We start from the raw sequence: 25,219 nt of genomic DNA, 5'->3' as shown, positions 1-25,219 counted from the left end.
GCTCTCTTGCACACTCGTGTCGTTCGTATACTCGATTAACAGTTAATTCGGTCAACAATAGTTTCCGTGAAACGGATTTTAAACGTTAACCGAGACTCCTGTAGAAGCGTGGGTACCCCCCCCCCACCACCCCTCCTCCTCAAGCTCTGGCCAGCGTGCAGCGTGGAAGAGGAGCAAATATGTCCGTAGTTTGAACTCCTTTCGCAGCACCGTACGCATCCAACCGTGGTAATCTCTACACCTACCCCCAGTGGAGGGGCCCTTCCACCATGGCCTGAGCAGCACTGGCAGGACTTCACCTTCAAGCCTTCGCTTGCCCCTTCCTCCCGGCAGCGGGAAGCAATTTCAGGGCTGCAACTCCGCCTTGCTCAACGTAATGCGACTCGCGCGCGAGTAACATGGCGCCTCTGTAAACGGCACTCGTGGTACGGCATGATTGCGCATCGCATTGCGTTCCCGTTGACCTAACCTCTCACCTCTTCACTTCAGCACCTTCATGGGTCAGGAGCCCCGCGAGAGATTCTGATTGGCCAGGTTGGTGTATAAATTGAGGTTGCTGAAAGCTAGATTGCGCAAGAGCTCATGTATTAACTTTACACGTGCCCGTTGACACCCATTCGTTGCCGAGGGTCACTCGCTGGCTGAAAAACTGGCTGAAAAAGTGGTTTCCCCATTCAAATGCAGGTGGTTATACGCAACTTCCACATTCCTATGGCAGGGATGAGACAATCTGTAAAAGAGCCACTGTCGAGTTTTCCAAAAAGTGGCAACGTATTCTCCAGAATAAAAAAAACTATTTTTTTTTCTACCTAAAGCAAAAGTTGACTCTTAATTCCGCGAGGCGTGCGTGTGAACCACGCCTTTAGTTTCCCGCACCCCCGATTAGCACCGTTGGCTACAACGGTGAAGAAGTTCAACGTACATACATACGTAGACTTGAATAACTGTGACAACCGGGCACTGATCCTACCAATCGCGAAGGAAGGAACGGTTGATGTGACCCTATCCACGATCTGACCTTTTGACCGAGCGCCGCACTTGAGCCAATGTTCACCAAACGGCAAGGTGACCACCACGCACACCCAAATGGGCTCACAGGGGATTTGTGGGAAATTCCCATAATGCTCTGCGGTGCAACTTCACCTTCTGGCATTGTTCGGTTTAGTTGGGCTCCAATCGCCGAAGTGGGTAGCATGCGACGACGCAATAAGACAGCCGCACGCAGCGCTTTCATAATACTGTAGTTTATGTATACATTTTTGGAGTTTATTAAGCAAGAATGCATCGATTTTTATGAAAAGACATGCACTTTGTGACCGTGGTGAGCAGGGAACGAGTCACTGGAGTTCAGTACAATAACGCACACACGGGACATGCAGAATCACGCCGTCACAAAAAACACGCAAGTTTTATACAAAAACAGGAATCGCTTTACACGCCACGCGCTGGGTTTCGAGGCACCCTCCCCCCCCAACCCTCCCCTCCCCCCGCCCATGATGGGGTCAGGTGGCTCCGCGGAGGGGCCGACTTGCCGCTTCTGTCCCTGCATGGCACAGTCCATTCCGCGAGAGAGCGCGGCGCCGCCAGAGGCTTTAGGCAAAAATAAAAACAAAAATTCGTGCGGATCCCGTCGTCAGAAAGGCGGCTGTGAGATTGGGTTGTCCGAGCACGACCGGGAGTGATAATAAAAATTAAAAATACAAAAAGTGTGGCGTTGTTGGCGGTAAGCTGACCCCAGGAGTCGCGCGACATCATCATCATCATCATTACCTCCTCCATAAATAGGTGCACGATACTCCTGCCTGCCGTCAGGCAAACGACTCACGTTGAACGCTGTCTACTTTGAAAGGCATTATCATGATTTAGTAAAGGGTGGCTGAAAGAAAAAAAAATCCTCCTTCTCGTCACGAACTGTAATAAAAAAAAACCCTGTCGGATCCACCAAAGCCAAACTCGTACTGTATCGTAGTGCAGCGGTGTACACAGCGCGTACAATGCCGCGGGAAGGTCTGGACGAGCAGAATAACATAAAACATGGAAACCATGAGATGCTAACGAGACAAAGTCAAAGCGACGTAGGTTTTAAAACTCTGAATAATAATATTATATCATTATTTAACTTTTTTCTCTCTCTCTCTCTTCGTGGCTTTGACCTCCTCGCAGAAGCCCGCCGGCTCGCGCCGGGACAGGCTTAGCGGGGCGGCAGCGCTCAGACCTCCGAACCTCTGCCCGTGGGGGGGTCAGTGGCGCGACACGGGGGTCACGTAGTTTCGTGGGAACATGCCGAGCGCGCCGTGACACTTGCCCTTCCACCAGTTGGGGTCGGAGTTGTCCACCACCTGGATGAAGTCACCCCTCTTGAACTCCAGCTCGCCCTCCTCCTGCGGCTCAAAGTCAAACAGCGCCTGCACGAAGCTCGCCTCCTGGTGGACGGAGACAGAGAGGGAGAGAGAGGGAGAGAGAGGTTAGAGCGGTGTTCTTCATTGCAAGGCCCACCGGCCACTGGCAGCCCCTGGTGGCCTTTAGAGAGCCCCCCCCCCCCGAAACTACACAAATGTGAAAACACTCCTTGCAGGGTGGTGTGGCGGCCCTCACACGGATGTCTTATCGGCAAATAGGCCTCGGCAAGGTAAGGTAATTTACCCTTCTTACCGGGTAAAAGGGTAAAGGTGTCGACTATGCCAAGGGGTAAGGTCAACGGGTAAGGGTAAAGGTAGCTCGGAAGAATTACCCAGTAGGGTAAAGGTAGCGCGAAGTATTACCTGGTAAATACGGTACCTTGTTTACCGCTAAAAGCTCCGTGGCGCAGTCCGTGGCTTCCATTTAATAAGTAATATTTTGTTTGACTTTTAAAAAAACACGCTTTTATGAAATGTACTAGTAATGGCAGAACTCCACGACTCCAGGAAGTGGCCCTGAAGCTTGCCATAACGTAAGGGGTCATGGCCAATTACAGCCAACGTCAGTTGACCGTGGACAATTAGACCCAAGCTGAAACATAACATATAAAAAAGAATGTTTAAAAATATTTTTTTTTTATGATAGAATATAGTATTGTCATCAGTATGACGTAAGTATACCAAGTTTGCAGTCGATACCACATTGGGAAGTGGGTTAAAATTTAGTTACAAATTTGAGGATACAACGACAACAACAACAAGCGTGTAAAATTGGAATCATCGAGAGTATTCTATGTGAATAAAGCGCTCTACCTAGCATTTACCGTTATAAACCTTGTTCATGTGTAGTAGTACCCCAGTAATTACCCTGTAATCGGGTAATGTGTATGGGGTAAGGGTAAAAGGTAGGGTAAAGGTAGGCTCGTTGCGTTTTACCTTTTACCTTACCTTGCCGAGGCCTATCGGTAAAAGTGGCCTCCCCTTTGAAAATTAGTGAAGAACACTGGGTTAGCGTGAGGACATGGACATTGCCCCACAGTTGAATCGCCATTTGCACGCGTGTATGTGTGCGTGTATGTGTGTGCGCGTATGTGTGCGCGTATGTGTGTGAACGTGGTTGTGTAGTGGTCCTGGGACTACCCTAGGTCCACTCAGCCTCTAATGAGTACCTGGTGCGGTGTGTAGCCGCTAAGGCGTAGTGTTGGACACCCACCCCCTCGTGTGCCGTGCAGGCCTTCATAGGTGCTCGCGAACAGCACTTGCTCCTACAGTCTGTTCAAGGCTATAGGGAGCCTTTGTTATGAAGCAATAATAGAGGTTACTGGTTGTGGGTAAATTTACAAGTAGAGGTGAATGCTTTTAGAGTCAGGAGCAGGGTTAAAATGTGACGGTTAATAGTTTAGTAAATTTTATAGTCAGAGCTTAAGAGGTTAGAGGCTTGAGCTCACGTCAAGGGATATGGATTTGTGTGAATAAGCGGTTGGAGCATGGATAACCGGCAAACGACAGTCATCCCTCACTGCAAGCACTGGCTGCACTAATCGAGTACTGGAGGGCAATACGTTCTGACCTGGCCAGATCACTGTGCTCAGTCACTACCAGTCACTGCGAGGGCTCCTTTCAGAGGTGATCAAGATATGTGTGTGTGTGTGTGAATGTGTGGCCTTACTCGTCCTGTGTAAAAAAGAGATTCCCCAGACACCCCCCGGGTTAGCGGTGAGATGTTGCGAGGATTAGTTGCATGACCGCTGTGCATTCTCAACATCTCCACGGCGACCGTCTCTACGCGGTGACCATCTCTCCATGGCGACCGTCTACGCGGTAACCGTGTCCACAGCGACAGCCTCCGCGGCAACAGTGTCCGCAGCGACAGCCTCCGTGGCAACCGTGTCCGTGGCGACAGCCTCCACGGCGACAGCCTCCGTGGAAACCGTGTCAACGGCAGCAGCCTCCACGGCGACCGTGTCCGCGGCGACAGCCTCCACGGCAACACCGTGTCCGTGGCGACCGTGTCTGAGGTGACCGTCTCCTAGGCGACTGTGTCCGCAGCCTCACCGTCTGTGGCTGCTCCATGTCCCTCAGGAGGATGTGCTGCGTGCGTGAGATGGACGTGCTGCGGTGGTAGTCCACCAGCTCGTTGAGCGAGTTGAACTTGACGACCCACAGGAAGTACTTCCCGGCGCCGTCCCGCAGCACCTTGAAGTGCTGCACATCGTTACCGAACCTGGCACGGCAGGGGGTGGGAAGGGAAGGTGAGCGGTTGGGGAGGGGGTGGTGACGAGTAGAATTAACCGTGAACCTCTGCACGACACCGCTCGGCCACGTCGCCACCCCAGCAAACGTGACCGCACAACGCGAAATATGAGCAGTAACACGAACGAGAGGTCAAAAATAAGATGAACAAGAAATACATTATTTGATCGAATATCGAATCGCGATTCTGATCCGTTTTCTGTGGAAGCGACTACCCAATTCCGGCTGCGTTGCCTCTCTGTGCCGTGCGTGTCACCTGCAATTTCCATTCACGACCACTGGCGGGCAGCAGTGCCCACCCCCCCCCATACCCCTGCCCCATCCCCTGAGTAGCTGGCAGCACAGGTCCCCAAACTACCCGCTCAGCATGAAAAGCCGGGTCCCACACTCGAGCGACAAATCGCGCAACCATGTCGCGCAACTCAAATTGCTTGCAACTTGCCTTGTCCACATCTGAGCGAGCAGTTGTGCACCAAGGAAATTAAACGGCGCATTGTCGACTGTGACAGCGATCAAGGGTTCACTCAACGCGCGGCGGTGAAACGCGACGCTATAAAATGGCCGAGCAGATCGCCGATGTTCGAACGTCGATTCCCTCGCGATGGTGAGAGCAACCGGTGCTGCAAAATTGCTCGCAAAAAAAACGGTTGCAGAGACGTCCACACGCAAGCAATCCAGTTGCGTGGGCAACCCGAGTTGAGCAGCCGATCGCTGGTGTATGGACGTTTTACGAAGCATCGATTATTCATCGAGGCGCGCACCGCCGCACTCTCGCTTGAGTGGCGAGACGCGGACTCTCTAAGGCAGGGCGATGATTGCCGTGGCATTTATTATTCATCAGGGAAAAGCCTCGGCGAGTCGCGAGATCCCTCCCTCTCGGGAGAGTCCTGCGACGCTGCGATGCTTCGCAAATTCCTCGTCAACGAGCGGCGATATCGCACGGCAGCGTCGAACACAAGACTGTCCGCCCGAGTAGCATAAACACGAGATTGTCCGCCCGAGTGGCATCAACACGAGATTGTCCACCAGAGTGGCATCAACACGAGATTGTCCACCAGTGGCATCAACACAAGATTGTCCACCCGAGTGGCATCAACACGAGATTGTCCACCCGAGTGGCATCAACACGAGATTGTCCACCAGTGGCATCAACACGAGATTGTCCACCTGAGTGGCATCAACACGAGATTGTCCACCTGAGTGGCATCAACACGAGACTTTCCACCCATCTCATGCTGGCCCGCCACTTGGCACACCGGGCCTGTACGCTTGTGCTCATCGACCACGATTCTGCTTTGCTAACAGCCAACATTTAAAACACGATCACCTCTGCCTGCAGGTGGCGAAAACCTCGGAAGAGGCGTCCGGGGGTCGGGGGGCAGGGGTGCAACTATGGGGGGTGGGCTACGCGGCAGCGTGATGCGACGAATAGGGGCCCAATCAGCCACAAGGGGGCCCACGAATGAATAGATAGACAAGTACAAAAATTAAGAAAAAATTATTTAAAAGATTCCAACAATACCTACTATGATCACCCAGGAATGTTTGTCCTCAACGCTCGTGACGTCACTCCGCATCAAACAGCCCCCCTGATTAATATTCATGAGCAGGTGACGTCCTTCAAATGGACACCCCCCCCCCCACTAATAATCATGCGCAAGTGACGTCACGCCACATCGAACAGCCCCTTCATTAATATTCATGAGCATGTGACGTCATTCTACATGGAGCAGCCTCCCCCCTCATTAATATTCATGAGCAGGTGACGTCCTCCAAATGGACCCCCCTCATTAATATTCATGAGCAGGTGACGTCATTCTACATGGAGCAGCCTCCCCCCTCATTAATATTCATGAGCAGGTGACGTCCTCCAAATGGACCCCCCTCATTAATATTCATGAGCAGGTGACGTCATTCTACATGGAGCACCCTCCCCCCTCATTAATATTCATGAGCAGGTGACGTCATTCTACATGGAGCACCCTCCCCCCTCATTAATATTCATGCGCAGGTGACGTCATTCTACATGGAGCACCCTCCCCCCTCATTAATATTCATGAGCAGGTGACGTCCTCCAAATGGACCCCCCCCCCCCATTATTATTACTTAATGAGCAAAGAATGTCGGTGGGCAACGGTCGTGACGTCACTCCACGTCTACCAGCCCCCCTCATTAATAATCATGACCAGGTTACGTCCTCCACATGGACCCCCCCCTCATTAATAATCATGAGCAGGTGACGTCACTCCACATCGAAACAGCCCCCCTCATTAATAATCATGAGCAGGTGACATCCTCCAAATGAACACCCCCCCCCCCCCATTCATAATAATTAACGGCTGACGTCACTCCACATGGGGGGCGAGGCACCTCCTCCCCCCTCCTCGGCGTCAACTCACAACCCTCACTACAAAGGCAGAACCCTCACGTCACGTGATCTCCGTAGCGCTGTCGAGACGTAGAAGTAAAAAGGACGTCATGATGAACAATGGATTATAACCTTTAAATGAAATAGGTCTGTGTCACCGCACCCTTACAAATTGCACACGAATTAATGCAATGAAAATCACATCACGGTCTGCTTTTCACTTTCAGATTTACTGCAATACACCCGTCCTTGTATCTTAAAATAGTTTGTGTCTTAAAAATATGTTTTATTACTGTCACTGTGAGACTGTCGTCCCCTAAACCCAATACGCAGTGCAACTAAAATAATCCTTATGCAGTATAGTTATAGCCTACACATGATTGTATATGGGTTTAAAACGTCCGTAGCTATTTCAGTAAAAGTGAGTCGGGAGCAAGGAGGGGGCCCACAGTCGCATCTTGCATAGCCCCCTCGTTGAAATAGCACTGATGATCACCACAACGGGCAAAACCGCACAGAGTCATCGAGGTGCCGTGTCGATAAGTTTTGGCGAAACACGAGCGGGGGGGGGGAGGAAGAGAGATGAGACGAGTGGTGCGCGAGTGAGGGGTGGGTGGGTGGGGGGTGGGGGAAGTAACGATGACTTCGCAGAGAGGGGAAGAGTGCCCAAGAGGAGACATGAGACTTTCAAGGTGCTGGGGTCAGTGGGGAGGAGTTTGTGGTCGAGAACAGGTCGGAAGCCGGGACAGCCGGAGGGTCAAGGGAAAGAACGTGAGGGATATCCGATAATCAACGTTTTTGGGTTTAGATCGCGTTATTTATAAATGTGTCGTAACCCTCCACCACCCGACACGGCCAATCAGTAAAAAAGTGTCACGTTGACAAAAGACAAATTAGTTCACTGCTTTAGCCCACCGGTGTGTTGAAGCGCGAAACCACAACATTTACAATTTGAGTACGACGTTTCGCTGGTAATTACAACCAGCATCATCGGGCAATTCTCGACTCTGACACTTGTATATTTGGAGTTTGCATGTTCTCTCGCACCCGTGGTCACGTGGATTTTTCTCTAGTTCCTCCGTTTTATTTCTGTCTACATTTAGAAACGTGCGTTTATAGTATAGGCTTCTATACGTTTCCACATGACAAGCCAGTTCGTTGAGCTATCATATGTGGCCAGATCGCTTCTGAAAAAGAGCTTTACAGCTCAGTGGCCCTTACCTGGTAAAATAAATAAAAAGTTTAGTTTTAAATAGTTTCGTTGTGGAGCGATGAGAGAGAGCTGGTTAGACGTAGGAAGAGCTGGGAAGACGTGGGGAACTGTGGAAGGCTGGAGAGCTACTGCAGAGCAGGTAAGAGTTGTATACGTGTAGGGCAGCGCTCAGCTCCACTATTTATTAAGGTCCGCCATCTCGTATTCGCGTGACGCTGCAGCTCTCGAAATATTGTTATCACTGACCAAATTTGGAAAGAAAAAAATTGGCCTTCTTGTTATTTTGGTTTTCCAACAACCCCCTGGTGGAGGGAGACGAGGGGAGAAATGGAGAGAGAGCCACGGAGAGATGGGAGAACCGGAGGGAGCTGCGGAGGCAGGGGGCAGTCCTCACTTGACGGAGAGGGAGAAGTCCCCAGGAGAGCTCTCGCTCTCCCGCACGAGGAAGGCGCCATCGTTGCGCTGGGATGCAAGCAGCTCCTCGGCCTTGGCGCGCGAGATGCGTCCGTGGAACCAGCTGTGGAACCACGGACAGACACACGCACACGCACAAGTGTACACAACATGCACGGGTACACAATATACACACACACACATCACCACGCACAAGAATGTACACAACACAGACACACCACTGTGTATGTATGTTTATGTACGTATGTTGAACTTCTTTCTAACCAAACGTAGCCTACCATGCTCATCAGAGGTGCAGGGAAAGGAAAACAAACTAAACACAAAAAGCAATTTTCAAGGAATTAGTTTTTAATATAGATTAAAAAGTGCAATGCTCCTAGTGGATTCCTAATATCGGAAGGAAGAGCATTCCAGATGGCCGCAGAATCGCATCTGAAATTGTGCGATGCAGTGGCCGTCTTTTAACACAACACCATGTACACATTATGCACAAGAGTGTACACAACAAGGACAAGTATTCCCCATATACTAATAATTACATTTATATAGCGCTTTTCATCAAGGATCTCAAAGCACTGTACAGTAACAGCAGCAGAAGACCCACAGTATAAAAAGAATACTATCAATATATTTGATTTACTAAATGAAACGTACAAATAGGGTTTAAGGAGCATTTTAAAAAAGCCTGAACAGACTGCTAGGGCAAGTGCTGTTCGCAAGTGACACCTATGAAGGCCAGCACGGCACACGAGGGGGTGGTGGCCAGCACCACGCCCGACCGCCTTTGTCTTCCCAGTGGCGAAGTTTACACATTGCACCAGGTACTCATTTGAGACCGAGTCGACCTAGGGGAGGCCCAAGACCGATTCAGATAGTCGTCACTGGTGCTGGCCATGAGCACGAATCGAACTCGGGTTGCCTGGTGCGTGGTTCAGCGCGTTAACCGCTACACTACCACTATCACCCACTCATGCACTTATCACTCAATGGACACATTCACTCTCAAACTCACATCCACCCACTCGCGCACACACACACTCATAACGCAGCACGCTAACCACTACACTACCGCTCCCACAAATAACGCACACACACCCTTTCACACACATACACTCGCTCGCCCATCCATGCGGCTACACAAGGCAGTCACCTCTAACCCAACATGATCACTGTCCTGGCCCCCTGCCACATGAATGTGGGATTTCCACTGCCGTCTCGGCGAGTGCTGCCACGTCGCACATTTAGAACAGGGAGACACTTTGGCGTCGGAACGTCGCCTCCGCGTTCGCGAGGCCGGCAACGATTTATCGTGTCAACTCGATTCTCCACCATCAGGACGCACGCATCGTGCCGCGGGCACGGGGGCCGATTACCCCCAGTGGTTCTCTAAACTTTTTAGGCCCAGAGACCACCCAGCGCCCCTCCTCACCTTGTCACAAAACGCATTCACCTCTCTCTCTAAATACCACAAATACAATATTATTCATATTACTGGAACATAAAAACATGCATGTACATTAAAACAGTTATAAGATTTTTTTTGTTAAGGGGGGTGGGGGGGGGGGCCTTTAGATCTCAGATTTAGGGTAGATTAATCAGGGTAGCTTACTTAACTTTATTTTTAAGTTCAACGTTACGGACCACCGGTGGGTCCGGGGACCGCACTATGAGAACCACTACTCTGGACGAACGGAACAAGCGGTGCGGGAACCAACAGGGCAGTACGTTAGCTATCTCGGATGCAATCGCAACGCTCCCGAAATGTGACAACTAACGGAAGTGGCGCGGGGGTGGTGCGGGAGTGGTGCGGGGGTGGGCAGGTGGCTGGTTTACCACACCTGTGCCATTGCACAACGAAGGCGACATCATAAAGCTAAAATATATATAAACTATTTTTACTTTTACCAGGTAAGGTCCACTGAACTATATAGCTCTTCTTTCAGAAGCAACTTGGCCACAAACGGTAGCTCAACGAAGTGGCTTATCGCGTAGAAATGTGTAGTAGCAGCCAAATTGTCTGAACGCACGTTATTTCTAAATGCAGAAGGGAAAAGCCGGAGATCCCGGAAAAAAATCCACAACCACAGGGAGAGAGAACACGCAAACTCCAAATATACAGGCGTTAGGGTCGGTATCGACCCACCCACAACCTCTTGTATACCAGGCGAGGTAGTTAACATCTCATCTCGCCACTGTGGTGCCTTGACACCACGCGAGCGAGCACCGCCACCACCGCCGCCGAAGCCACCGCCACTTTTGTAACGGATCCGTGAGCCGTGGCGGCAATGGGGAGGGGAGGGGGGAGTCATTTTGAGCGCGCGCTTCATCTGCGAGCGATGTCCCCGAAACCAGCAGCTGTGTCGCAGGCAAGTGCGCGCTGCTCCCATTTAGGGGCCGCGCGGTCGTGGCATTCGCCACGGGCAGCTGCGCGGGGAGAGGAAGGGCGGGGTGGTGGGGGGCAAGGCGCATCTGCCCCACACCCACCGCCCCCCCGCCTGCGGCCCCCCCCCCCCGACCGCGCCCCCCCCACGCCCACGGCCCCCCCGCCCCTTGCCGAGTGACAGAAGAACCCGCGCTGGTTTTGTTTATCACGGTGAAGATCGCTGTAACGTGGCCAGGTGGCTCAGCGGGAGAGAGAGCAGCTCGTGATCGGAAGGTTTGAGAACTCAAATTCTGGTTGTGGGTTGCCTCGCCCCCGTCGTCCCTCCCAGGGTCTATAAAATGAGTACCGCTTTGTGGGCAAGTCAACAGTGGTCATCTTATGAATCAACTCGCCCCTGTCACAGGAACGTGGAATTTCCCCCATCAGCTCAGGGGGGACTGTAAACGGGAGATGACATGTAAGCGACAAACGACACGTTGTTAATTAGTTGAGAAAGAAAAATATTGATAGGCTCACAGTACCTGTACGGAAAGGAGCCAACGAGAGTCGCTAATTTGAGACGAGTGCCGATTGCAATGCGAGCGACGCGCTCGTACTACGTTCAGGTTAATAAAAAAGCGGCCGGCAAAAGCGAGAAAAATATCGATTCTTGAATCCAATCGCAACAATAAAGGAGAGTGCTCCTGCGCACTAACGAGATCGTTCCTGGACGGTGCCCCTATCTATTTACGGCCCCAAAACAGCGGCGGAAATTCCACATTCCGATGCCAGGAGGGGCTGTTCTCTCCAAAGAGAGAGACAGCGCGGAACTGTTGACTTCCACAAAGTGGTAATCATCTTATCCACCTTGCACTTGAGCCCCCAGTGGAGATGCTCGACTCTGGCGCCTGAACCTAACGAGTCGTGCGCTCCGCCGTATTGCCACCCCGGCCGGATAATTTAGTGGAGAACCATCTCGTCTCTCTAATGCCATTTTACTAACACCGTCCCCAAACAGCAGTAGCAGCATCAACGACCGAAAACCAGACACTGGGGATTGCCTGACCCATCACACTAAGCAAGCTGCTTATCACACCAGCTTAAGGTGTCTAAAATAGCGGAAGCAGTGGTAACAAGGTAACGAGACATTTCATACACTCGCTTAAAGTCCGCGCGTGCGAAACCAGCAAGAGCGACGTACGAATCGGCGCTTCCGTGGTCAATCGACATCCCAAGGCGGGTGACGCGGAGAGCTGATCCACCGGTCGAGACGAAGCAGCCGTAACGCCAGTTCCCGGACACAGTCCAGAGAGGCTGGGCAAGCAGGCAACCGCGGGTGGGTATCGCGGACGTGGTAGTGATTTTTTAGAAATCGCCTCCCTCACACTTGCGGGAGATGCCTTGTGGACCTCCACGAGCAGCTGCTTCTCTTCGTTAAAATAAAAACGTTATTTCAAATCCCTGGCCGACTTTTGCGCCGCTAATCGGTCCGTGCAAATGCGAACTTTTCAACAGGGGTTTTTTCTGCCAGCTCAGAGAAGAGGAAATACCAAACGTTCGATAAGCGTCCAAGTCACTTTAAAATAAACCACACGTCTGTTGAGCGAGATTGCAACAACGTTTTTCGGCCGCATTCCGAGGGGAAACGATCGCACGTGGGAGGAAGGAAGCACACATCGATTTGCCTACCATGCTGCTAAAAACAACTTACAGGCACACAGTGACCGTATCGGCGGTGGCCCCGGCCGCTAGCGGGCAAGGGCAGCTGCCCGCATGCTATAACAGCCAACCAACAGCCGGCTCGGCCGAGCGATTAGGAGCTGCCCACGAGTTCACCAGCAAATTACGAGTCATCGCTCCCATCCTGCCCCACCCCTCCTCCACCTCCCCGTACTGGCATGCGACGATTGTGTCATCAGCATGTGGAAACTGCTGCGGACTCGCAATCGGGCTGCCTGCAGCCAGCTGGAAAACGCCAAGGTGATATACAGACTCCTTATTCCAACGGGTGAAGGTAATTTATTTGTCCAGAAGAGCACCGAGGAGCAGAGGTCGCAACCGGGTACCCGATACCCGTACCCTACCCGATACCCGTACCCTACCGGGTAGCCGTTTGCGACCCTGGTGCGGCCGGGTACGGGTACGGATAGGCCGTACCGGTACCCGTACGGGTAGGGGCCGGGTATGGGTACGGGGACCCTGGTGCGGCCGGGTACGGGTAAGGAATCAAAACCCGTTTGCGACCTCTGCCGAGGAGTCTTGAGACCCTTTTCCAGGAGCATCCTGTGTTGGCAGGTTTGAACAATTCCGCGGCATCTAGAAACGTGGCTTGCGTGTGCAGAGAAATCCGGAGAAAATCCACACACGAGGGGGATAGCATTCCAAGGGGCCCGCGTGGACGGGTTTGTGAAAGCAATTTATTGGATCACCGCTATCTCCCGAGCACCGCACAGCCCTAGTGGGTTTGGGAGTGTTACACATCTCCGCACGACCCACAAAGCGCTGAATCGCAGGTGCGGCATCACGTCCACCAGAGGAGCGGGCGGGTAACTTCACAAATCTCTTATCAGATTGGCACCTGAACAAATTTCACCAACGCTTTAGCTGCTCCGGAAAGGGCGCACTGCGTCACGCAAGGCAAAGTGCCGTAGGGTACGACCACAAATGGAAAAGTAGCTGCGGGTTAATATAAAAAAAAAGTTTAAAAAAACACAACCCCAATCTGGAAACAGCCAGAGAGGTGCCACCCCTGTCCGTATGAACGTGACGAAACGTAACAGAATGCTGCAACCACAGCTGCAAACTTCTCTTCTCCTAAACCTCACACAGCACGGCCCCCCCCTCCCCCCCCCCGGGCTTGTCTCACTGCGACCGAAACCGAACGGGAAAAGCGGACATTCCCCCCCCTCCCCCCGTGCGACACCCACTGTCCGTCATCGCTTGCGCAAGCGCGAGCGATCGCGCGGCCGAAAGGGAGCGCGGCGGCGGCGCCAACACCAGAGGGGACGAGGCGACGGTGGTCAGGGTTGGTGCGGTGGTGGCGCTCACAGACTGCTGTGTTTTTACAGCCGGTCGAAACCGGTCCGGCTCGGTGCATGCATCGGGCTGTGTCCACAAGTGCTGCGTTAACCAGGGTTTGCAGGGCAAGGGTAGCGGTGTGCAGCTCGCCACCATGCCGCGTCACTGCTCAGGTCCATGAGCGTTACGGCTCCACTTAAGAACATCCATAATAATCATCAGGGACAGCACGGGGGTCGAGGTGGGCGTGAAGAGACGCTCGTGCCATCACGTCAATTACTTGATTTATCTCCCCTGGCTGCGTTGGGTGTTAAATAACGTAACAAACAAAACGTACAGCCACTGCTAGATGAGCGACTCTCCACGCAGTGTCAGCCACAGGCAGTTGTTGGACCATACGTCACCACACTAATCAGTCCGGGTCGGAAACGGTTGCAGGTTGAGGCCCAGGATGAGCTCAGGTATCGGTTGCCACAGAGACTGGCCATGGCGGGGATTTTGACTTAAGTTTTAAAGGACAGCATGCCGATCGCTACGCCAGCACTCCTAGAATCAGAATCTTTATCCTGGAGAAATCCGATGAGCTATGAAGCTCTTTCACAGACCCGGTGAGGAGTGGAGGGTGAGGGTGGGGGGGGTACACATGGTGTAACTGCAAAGCAACTCCCTGAACCCACACCCACAACACCTGGGCCTGCCCTGTGGCTTCTTGCCAGCAGTGAGCCTTCCATACTGGTGTTGTTTGGTGGTGGTAGTAGTGATGCCGTGGTGGTGGTAGTTGTGGTGATGTATGTATATTTAACTTATTTTGCACCGTACGTAGCAACCGTGCTAATCGGAGGTGCGGGGGAAGAACGACAAACTAAACACAAAAAGCAGTAGGGGGTAGGTCAGAAAGTTACAACAATACAAAAAACGATTAGAATGAAAAGTATAGGAAATAAAAGCCAATCACTGCAAATAAATACGTAAATTGCACATATACTTGGGTAAGGCAGCAAAACAACAGCAAAAACAGTACCAGACCACACCAAGACAACACAGTCTCCCAAAAAAATTGTACATAAAAATTTAACTATAGATACATGGGGTAAGCATGAAAGTTAAATGATATTTGCAAATTCTGTTGTATCCGGCACTAATCTGCTGCTTCAGAATATTTTTTGAAGGAAGATTTAGAGTGTTAAGGGAGGAAGCAAGGTTTGTTCCAAAACGTTGGTGATACAACTGCAAAGGTTGTATCACATTCTTATTCTTGTTCTTGGGATATTTAAAATCAATTAGATGGACGTCTTAGGTTTCTTGGGTTTGACAATGGGGTGAATGATTTAGCTGAGAATAGTCCAGATTTTCCAATTAGGATGTTATGGATGAACAAAACCCAAAATAGATTTCTTCTTGCATCAAGTGATTAAAAAAATTAAATTTTTATAGCTCTCGCTGAACGTGGGCCACTCCTACGTGAAACTCTTGCTTAAAATATCACTTCCCCCATCCCCTACCACTGCCAGCTGTGGAGGACTATGGGGATGGAGAGGATGGAATGCTCGCGGTGCTTCAGGGCACCGTGAACGTGGCGACGCAGATCCCGGGCTGTGCCTCAGCCAGCACAGCTCCGTTTTGTGGTCATGGAAACCAAGCAGAATTAGCGAGTGGGGGGGGCAGTGGTGGGTGAGTTGGGAGGGGCGGAGGGGGGGCGGAGGGGGGGGGCGGAGGGGGGGGAGGGCGGAGGCTCCATCCCCAGGGCTTGGCCACAGATTTTGTCAAATGATTTCCATGCAGCGTCGGGTTTCATGTCTGTGCAACCTGACGAGTCAACCATGTTAGAATGGTGCTGGATAACTCTGTGCCTTCCTGGGCACTTATCTCGCAATCAAGTAGTCTGTGAATGAGCCAGGGAAGAATTGGATACTGCAGCTATGGGCAAATATTTAGGGATTCCAGTTTCTGTGCCTGGCTAAAAAGAGTGGATTACGTTGCATAATTAACTTTTAGCAGCGATTTAAGCATGTTGGTTACCACTCAATATTATTTTTAACCATCTCTGATGGAACCAATGAGTAATGCGATTTTGTCCGAAACCCACGGCACTAACGTCGGGTAAAAATCCCAGTTCGAGGTCAACTCATTCCACCATCCCCCTGTTCTCGATAAAACAAGTAACAGACTGTGAAATGTCAACAAGAGTTGTTCTAATTAAGAGATGAGGGCCTTTAACCTCACAACCCTTACCGTAACTTTAAACCCTAATCTTCTTAATCTTGAATAACTCTGAGCCCCCTCATGAAGTGTGGAATTTCTGCCACTGGCTCAGGAACACCAACCAGGGTGACGCAACTTTGCACCTTTAGCGATGCGATCAATTTACCGATTCAGATAAATTATTAGGCTCGCGATGCACGTGGCGCATGACGCACACAAACACGTATTGCTTATAATGCATTAAATCTGCATGCAAATAATATGCCGTGAGGTTTAAGCTAAAGGAACAAGAAGAAGATGGAAAAAAGATGAAAGGAAATGAGAATATTTTTTTTAAACACCAAACCATTATAACCGATTATAGTTAAATCAAATCACAACCCCGAATGATGAGAATTTACTAAATTGCCCGGGCGGTGCTGGTGAACGGTCACGAGCCTCGTCACTTGCAACAGCATTTAAAACGGGATGCCCGGACGATCCTTCGACGACCGATCCCTGGAAAAGCTGACTCAACCACAACTCCCCCCCCATCCTGTCCCCTGCACGGATGCCCTCTCAGCCAGCCCATTCACCGGCACCAGGGGCACCGTGCCCGCCAACGTTGCCCTGCACGGCTGCCTTCTCAACCAGCCCATTCACCAGTACGGGGGGCATCAAGCCCACCCGTGCTGCCCGAGACGGCTGCCTTCTCAGCAAGCCCGTTCACTAGCACAGGGGGGCAACCGTGCCCACCCATGCTGCCCTACACAGCTACTCTCTCAGCAAGTCCATTCACCGGCAAGGGGGCCACTGTGCCAACCCGTGCTGCCAATCATTTTCCCGCTTGCCCCGTTCACCAGCACGGCAGCACTGTGGCCACCCACGTCTCCAGCTGGGCCACTACCCACTGCCCACCTGCTGGTGCCACTTACGGGTGCGGCTTCATCTCGATGTAGTTCTTGGGGATGAATCCATCCTTGCCGTTGAGCTCCGCCTTGTACCAGTTCTGGTCGCAGTCCTCGTTGATCACCTGATCACGCCAAGACACCACGCGGTGGCACAGGGAGAAAGATTAAAGGGGCGGTGGGGGTAGGGGGCAAGTGTAGGCAGAGCCGGTGCACAGTGTGACATTGTCTAAGTGACAACAGCAGAGCCTGGGGTTGTACTGCACCAACCCGCAGTCTAAGTAAAAGGCTGACGGTACTCTACGTCTACACAAGGGGGCACAAAGTTCCCCCCAAAAAATGTGACAAGGCGGCAGACTGCCCCCCATGCCCCCCCGTGTCCCCTGTTACCTTCAGCACGTCGCCCCTCTTGAAGCTCAGCTCATCGTCAGCCGTGGCAGTGAAGTCATACTTGGCTTGTGCTTCCATCGTGGCTCCACTGCGCGACCGCCCCAGGGGAATATGGTGGCTGCTAAGCGTGGAAGTGCAACCGGGTAAGGGTGTCCTGCTAGAGTGGTTGGGAAGGGCAGATGGGATAACCAGCAGGGATGGCCAGCAGCTAAGGTGGCTGGGTACGGTGGCCCGCACAAGCGGCCAGGCAAGTAGGGTGGCCGTGCAAGAGGGTTCTGATCGGGAGGCCCGGTAGCGCGATCGTATAAAAGGGAGTCCGCGTTCGGTGACCCAGTTACGGTGAACCACTAAAGCGTGTGAGATAGGAACAACGAATAGGCAGATCGGTGGTGTGGCCTAACAGTATGGCCTCGTAGGAGAAGCCGCTAAGATGGCCCTGGCGCAGTCACTGGTGAGACGGCACTCCCTGCGATGCTGCGGTGTGAGGTCACCGAGCTCCGCTGATTCCGGGCCTGAAATGGGAGGCGAAACGAGAGCGGGGAGGTGAGCGGTGGCATGGCGTGGTGAGGGACACCGCACAAAGCCTGGCTATCCGAGCTCGCGCATGCCGTCTCTTGCTTGCAGAAATACGCCACGTAGCCTCACACTCCGTCGCAGTTCACACTCCATCACAGTAGACTAACCATCACATTGCATACCATTAGAGTTGGCAAACAAGATTCATACACCATCACAGTTCACTCGCCATCATGGTTTCATGAAGGCCATAATTGTTTACATCGTCACATCTCAAATCATCGCAATCCATACCATCATAGTTAACACCAGCACAGTTTATACCGTCACAGCTCATACCGTCAGTTTTATACTATTAAAATCCAAATCATTAGTTTCAACCTACCCTAGTTCACACTATTACATTCCACCCCACCATAATCCAAATCATCACAGGTCATTGATACCACCACTGTTCACACCACGACGACACAATTCACATCATCACAATCCACACCACCACAGGGCACACCATCACAGTTCAATCACAGCATCACAATCCATGCCGATAAAGTCTGCCCAATCACAGTCCAAACCATCGCAGTTCATTCATACCACCACAGTTCAAACCATTATAGTCCACAATATCAGTTCAATCACACCATCCCAGTCCTCACCTTCATAGTCCTCACCATCACAGTCCTCACCACATTTCACACGATCACAGTCCACACTATCACAGTCCACACCATCATCATTCACACCATCACAATCCTCACCTTCACAATCCTCACCATCACAGTCCACACCATCATCATTAACACCATCACAATCCTCACCATCACAATCCTCACCATCATCATTCACACCATCACAGTCCTCACCATCACAGTCCACGCCATCACAATCTACACTGTCACCGCTCACACCATCACGGTTTAATCACACCATCACAATCTATAACCATTAAGTTCCGTACCATCACATTCCAAACCACCACAGTTCAAACCATCACAGTTCAATAATCACACCACCACAAGTCACAGCATCACAGTTCAAGCACAATCCATAACCATTCAGTTCCGCACCATCACAGTCCAAATTACCACAGTTCATTCATACCTCTACAGTTCAAACCATCACAGTTCAATAATCGCACCACCACAATCCACACCACCACAGGTCACACCATAACGGTTCAATCACACCCATTAACATCACAGCTCACCCCATTACAATTCACCCCATCACAATTCACCCCACCACAGTTCAAACCATCACAGTTCAATAATCACACCATCACAATCCACACCACCACGGTTCATTCATACCACCACATTAACACCATAACGGTTCGATCACACCCATTAACATCACAGCTCACCCCCATCACAATTCACCCCATCACAGTTCAAACCATCACAGTTCAATAATCACACCACCACAATCCACATCACCGCAGTTAACACCATAACGGTTCAATCACACCCATTAACATCACAGCTCACCCCCATCACAATTCACCCCATCACAGTTTAAACAACCACAATTCAATCACCCCATCACAATTCACACCACCACAGTTAACACCATAACGGTTTGATCACACCCATTAACATCACAATTCACCCCATCACAACCCATAACCACCAGGTTCCGCACCATCACAATGCACACCACCACGGTTCATTCAAACCACCACAGTTAACACCATAACGGTTCGATCACACCCATTAACATCACAATTCACACCATCACAACCCATAACCACCATGTTCCACACCATCACAATCCACACCACCACGGTTCATTCATACCACCACAGTTAACACCATAACGGTTCGATTACACCCATTAACATTACAATTCACACCATCACAATCCATAACCACCAGGTTCCGCACCATCACAGTCCACACATACCACCACAGTTAACCCCATAACGGTTCGATCACACCTCTTCAGCATCGCAAGCCCGCGACACCATCACAGTTCACCCACTCCGTTACCCTTCGCACACCATCACCGCTCCACGACCCCCTCGCAAGGGCAGATGCAGAGGCCTGTGCAGGAGCAGCAAGGGGCAGATGCAGAGGCCTGTGCAGGGGCAGCCAGGGGCAGATGCAGAGGCCTGTGCAGGGGCAGCCAGGGGCAGATGCAGAGGCCTGTGCAGGGGCAGCCAGGGGAGTGAAGGAGGGCAGAGCGGCAGGGGAAGGGAGGGCCAGGTGGTGATGGAAGATGGAAGGGCAGCGGAGATGGAACTGGAGATTGATGCAGCGCATGGGGGGGGCAGGCAGTGGTAAGCGGGCACACGTTGATGAGCAAGGGAAGAAGAAACGGCAGAAGAAGAGTCGAGGGGTGGAGCGGAGAGTGATGAGGGAGCGGATAATGACGTGGGGGGTGGGGGAGACAGCGGGGAGAGTGGGAGGAGAGCGAGGTGGAGTGCGGGGAAGAGCGCAGGGGGGGGGGGGGCAGAGAGGCACTGGGGGGAAGAATTGTGTGAGGGGAGACGGGGGGGGGTGGGTGGGATCTCGGGGAAAGGGAGAGTGGAGAGAGGGCGGGGAGAGCGAGAGGAGAGGGCGAAGGGAGAGAGGGAAGAACGAGCGGAGAGCGTTGCGAGAAGAGTAAAAGGGGAGAGCGGAGAGAGAGAGAGAGGGGGGGTGGGGGCGAGGTGGAGATCGGTGGCTGTGGAAGCGTCAAAGGAGAGCGGAGGAGTGAAGGGGGAGCGCGGGGAGAGCGGTGGCGGGGCGAGCGCGAAGCGAGAGAGAGTTCAGCTCCACACCTCTTCTCTCCTCGTCCTCCTGCCATAGGCGCTCGCAGTGACGTCAACCACAGCAGCTCTCGCGAGAACGTGAGCCCCGAGTCTCGCGAGATCCGCGCCGACCCCCACTGACCCCGCCCTTCCCCCAACCGAGCCCCCCCCCCCCCCGCGCGCGCACCCCAAGGCCGAGAGTTCTCGACCAATGGCGTCGCGTCGCGGTGACGTAATTGCTGGCAGAGCCCGTCACGTGATAAGGTGGTAGCGGCGACGTGCGGGTCACGTGATGCGAGGGGTCGGGTGCAAGCCCCCCCCCCCGCTGCTATTGTTATGCATTGGGCTGTGAGGGGAGGGGCCCTAAGCCCACGTGATCGGCGTGCAACGTGCAGGGGGTACAAGCGCAGCCCTGCAAGTGGTCTCTCGCACCCCTGACTGGCGAAAAGACCGAGAATGAATAGATATGCATTTGACCGGGAGAGCTGCACTGAGTGGTAGCAATAGATCTGCATTGTGTGTTTTTTTTTTCATTTCAGCCAATGAACGATTAGTGTTATTCATTATCCACGTCGGAGGAGGAAACCGGAGCACCCTGAGACAAAACCCCGTACAGATGGATGCAGATGGCGATTAGTCCACATTTGCAGTTTCGCCTGGCGAGCCAGCGGTGTGACAACAACATCAGTGCGGTGATCCAACAACCCTCACTGCCTCCACAGTGCTGCTGGATTACCCGTGCTGCCCCAGCACCTGTCCTCCACTGGAGGGAGCTCTCGAGATCTCCTCTACAGAGTCGTTGGCCTACTCCTCCACGCTGGCCAGATGTCTAGGAAGTGTTGGGAGAACCCCCACACTCTGGCCACAGGGCAGTCCGGGCAAATTCCCAGTTGGCCGGTCCATTCCGAGGGCCGGTGGACAGGTCTGTGTGGGGAAATTGCAAATGTGATCAGTGAGTTTTAAAAAATATATATTTTTTATGAAAATATTGTGTTACCTCTAATGTGTACGCTTCATTGCTTATTTACGCTCTCTAGTTGACATTAAGTCCCATATTCGGAAGCCCCAAAGATGACTCCTCACCGCCCCATTTCTTTTTCGGACAAGCCCAAATGGGACAATGGGGTCGCACGGCGAAATCATGCAAATACGTCATCACATCTGTCCCCATCAATATATTGTTATAAAATAGATTTCTGTTTATATGATTGTGGTTATGGTTGTACTTTATTAATCCCTAATCTCTGCCATTACATTAAATGAAACAAGAAAAGGTAAAAAAACAGAGCAATGTAATACAATACACTATTAGACATTATTGTAAAAAATAAAGAAAAAGTCCATCCTATGTGTTAGTAAAAATTTGTTTATATTTTAGGCAGGAAAGGAGTTTTCAAATTCATATTTTTTTCTGGGGGGGGACCCCAGACCCCCTGGAAGATTTGCCCCCCCCCCCCCCCCCCAATATTGACTCCATGGCTACGGCCTTGGTTGATTCTAAATGTGAGGGGACCCGGAGTAAAAATCCCCGCGACCACCGGGAGAACATGCAAACTAAAAAATATACAGGGTTGGGATCGAACCCACGACCTCCTGTGTATCAGGCGAGGTAGTTAACGTATCGGCACCGTGGCATCCGTTGCGTGTTTATGTGTTAATTTCTCCGAAACAAATTGCGGAAGAAACCACTTTTAGTGTCGCTATGAAATGCCTTGGGTGCGCGCATATCTCCTTGCCCCACTCCTGATTTGCACATCTGTTGCTTTCGACATGACGTCTCCGTGTAGAAAATGTTGTGGTAAATTTGGTTGCTACTTATACGTTACAGTGCATCAGCCATGATTAATCCACTACCCCAAGCACATCACTGTGTCACGATCCTGCAATGCCAACCATCAATCCAGAACAATCCACAGCACTTGTACTTCACTTCAGTTGTACCCCGCCAAAATGCGAGGGAAGTGCATATCGTACGCAGTACTGTATAGTACTGCACGTACGTGTCGTGGAGGTGTGATTATTGGCTATCATGTGTCAACCCCTTTTTTTAAAACAAGAATGGTTAAGGCATACTTCTATGATTGAAGCACGTATTTCATTTCTGTGTCAATATTTAGCAGAGGCGGTGGCGGTTTGTTGATGGTGGTGCTAGCCCGCTGGAGACCAGCGAGTCATAATTCACACATTTGAACAATTGCTGTGGTCATAAAAGCATAAATATATTTTTTGTGTCTCGTGATTACAAACATGGTACAGAATCAGAATATTTATGCTGGAGAAATCCGATGAGCTTTCGAGTTCTTTTTCACATATGTACAGTAGGGACAGGTCAGAACATACGAAGGAGAAGCTTCCATAACTGAATATCAGAGTCGTGTGAGATAATTATGTTAATTAAGAGTATATATAACTAAGGGACCTGGTTTCACACACCAATACTATATAGGCCGCGGTTGCTATGTAGGGTTTTTTTTTTATCCTTTATATTAAGTTCGCTTGCTTGCTTGCTTAGGACCGTGCACATCTTTCGGTCGTTTTTTAACCCACTTCCCGTGATCCAATCGAGCTGACATTTGGCACACAGACTCGTTGTGCGTGACAATGAATTCTCGTTAAAAAAATGTTCAAAATTTTACAATGTTTAGGGAAATGTTTTTAAATATTGATTTACCAATTGGTTAATGCTGGCACACAATCATTTGACCCATAGGTGGCAGCCATCTCAAGCCAGAGGACGAGAGGACTCTCGCCGCCCCGATGCCACGCATATAAAGGATTTATAGTGAAAAACTTTGTTTTTACGGGTTAATTTTTACTCCCCGAATTAGAAATGTGATGTATTGAATTACACTAAAAGTTTTTTTAATTTTACCAGGTAAAGCCCATTGAACTGTATCGCTCTTTTTCAGAAGCGACCTGGCCACAAATGATCTCTCAACGAAGTGACTTGTGGAAATGAAAAGCAGCCAAAAACTCTTAAACGCGTGTTGGTTCTAAATGTGGAGCGGAAACCCGGAGGGCCTGGAGTAAAATCCACGCGACCACGGGGAGAAGATACAAACTCCAAATATACAGCAAGCGTCAGGGTCTGGATCCCACCCACAATCTCCTGTATACCAGGAGAGGTATTTCATATCTTGCCACCGTGGCGCCCCTTTTTTGGCCTTTGCCGCCGACACACCTCTTTCGAATAACGTCACGGGATAAGTAACGTCCACTGTATACTGAATACACCGAGTATACTCACACTAACATTTTAATAGTACTGTAGTGACATCAGAGATGTCACTGGGTGGGTTGCTGTGTGAGGCCACGGTCTCGCACAGCGCGGCATGCGATGCACCGTCATCACGTACACACCGTAGGCGGGTGTAGTACCAGCCCTAGTAGGACTTGATGAGCGCTGGGATAGCGAGGGCACCACGCATGGCATGTAGTGCGGGCTCCCACAAGGGGGAGTGGGAGAGTGTCAGCCCAGGGACAGGGTTGCCCCAGGCCATGGCACTCTGGTTGACCCCGTAGACACGTGATCTGGAGTGTCCACAGAGAAGGCCCCAGGTGGGGGGGCTAGGGGGTGATCACGTGTCCAGGCAGAGCTCTCGAGGGGGATCGAGAGGAAGCTAGAACGCTCGAGAAGGTGGGCGGGGCCGAGGGTGGAGCGGCCCCGACCGGGAGGATTATAAGGTAGGTCCCTGAGAGGGACGGGTGGCTGCATTCTACAAGCTGGAAGCTCCACATCTACAAGCTGGAAGCTCTACGTCCTACGAGGCATCAACACGTGGTCGGGGACCTGAGCGAGGGTATGACCCTTCGTAGCTGTAACTCCGACGTATAGAGTAGTTAGCTGGGGGGTCACCACCCTAGCCTGTATATGGTGAAGGGGCAGTTACCCCTTTGTGTTAACGGGTTGATGTTACAATAAAAGTGTCGCCTCAGTTGGACTCACTACAGTACTATTAGGATAACGAATGGAGTCATATTAAAGTTAAATCTGTGCACATTAACTGTAATGAGGAATTAATTACTTCGCATGATGAATCCCTTTGAGCTACTAGGGACCCTACGCTTTTGCTTCGTTTGCCTATGGCTCGTGCCGCCACTGACCAGAGGTTACCTGCGGGTTAACGTAATGGAACCCCAGCTGTATGAGCCAAATTGGCTTGACCAATCCCGGCTTCTTTGATGATGCTCTTGTAGTGTTGTAAATTACAGATGAATAAACTTCTTAAGGCACACACTGGTTTGTTGTCTTTCTTCCGACACAGTCCCTATACACACACAGAGGGATGTGCGGTTCCCTCACCCGTAACCTAAGGAGGTACAGCCTCCATACCTAGCGGGACCTTTACACGGCTCTGACGGCTAGCCTAGGGAGGTACAGCCTCCGAACTGGCGGGAGCTATTCCCAGTCTGCCTGCTACCCTAGCGTCCTCTGGCTGGGACCGAGGGGAGGCTAGCTTGACCCA

At 51.4% G+C, this 25,219-nt stretch overlaps 1 protein-coding gene across 2 annotated transcripts; it reads right to left on the bottom strand.

Moving 5' to 3' along the window:
• Positions 1–1,238: 1,238 nt before the first annotated feature.
• Positions 1,239–20,883, bottom strand: LOC133348060 (growth factor receptor-bound protein 2-like). 2 transcript variants are annotated; one of them, XM_061560900.1, is made up of 6 exons: positions 20,784–20,883; positions 17,507–18,018; positions 17,144–17,241; positions 8,628–8,750; positions 4,455–4,623; positions 1,239–2,423 (listed from the first exon to the last, which is right to left on the bottom strand). In XM_061560900.1, the coding sequence occupies exons 2-6, from the start codon at positions 17,582–17,584 to the stop codon at positions 2,241–2,243; spliced, it is 651 nt and encodes a 216-aa protein (XP_061416884.1). In that variant the 5' UTR covers positions 17,585–18,018; positions 20,784–20,883; the 3' UTR covers positions 1,239–2,240. The 2 variants fall into 2 exon arrangements, with proteins under 2 accessions (XP_061416884.1, XP_061416883.1); XM_061560899.1 differs by lacking the exon at positions 20,784–20,883 and adding an exon at positions 20,011–20,377.
• Positions 20,884–25,219: the final 4,336 nt, after the last annotated feature.

This window comes from Lethenteron reissneri, chromosome 26 (assembly GCF_015708825.2).
Source record: "Lethenteron reissneri isolate LAM-NWPU_2019-01 chromosome 26, ASM1570882v1, whole genome shotgun sequence".
NCBI classification, from domain to species: Eukaryota; Metazoa; Chordata; class Hyperoartia; order Petromyzontiformes; family Petromyzontidae; genus Lethenteron; species Lethenteron reissneri.
Note: the sequence above shows the minus strand (reverse complement) of the source record. Positions and strands in the feature narration are given on the sequence as shown.

What these genes read in the sequence shown, in the direction of transcription:
- LOC133348060 (XM_061560900.1), bottom strand. Translation starts at nt 17,584, where the DNA reads ATGGAAGCACAAGCCAAGTATGACTTCACTGCCACGGCTGACGATGAG. An exon ending in AGAGGGGCGACGTGCTGAAG is followed by an intron (nt 17,242 to 17,506) that starts GTAACAGGGGAC and finishes TGGCGTGATCAG; the next exon opens with GTGATCAACGAGGACTGCGA. An exon ending in ATCGAGATGAAGCCGCACCC is followed by an intron (nt 8,751 to 17,143) that starts GTAAGTGGCACC and finishes GTGGTTCCACAG; the next exon opens with CTGGTTCCACGGACGCATCT.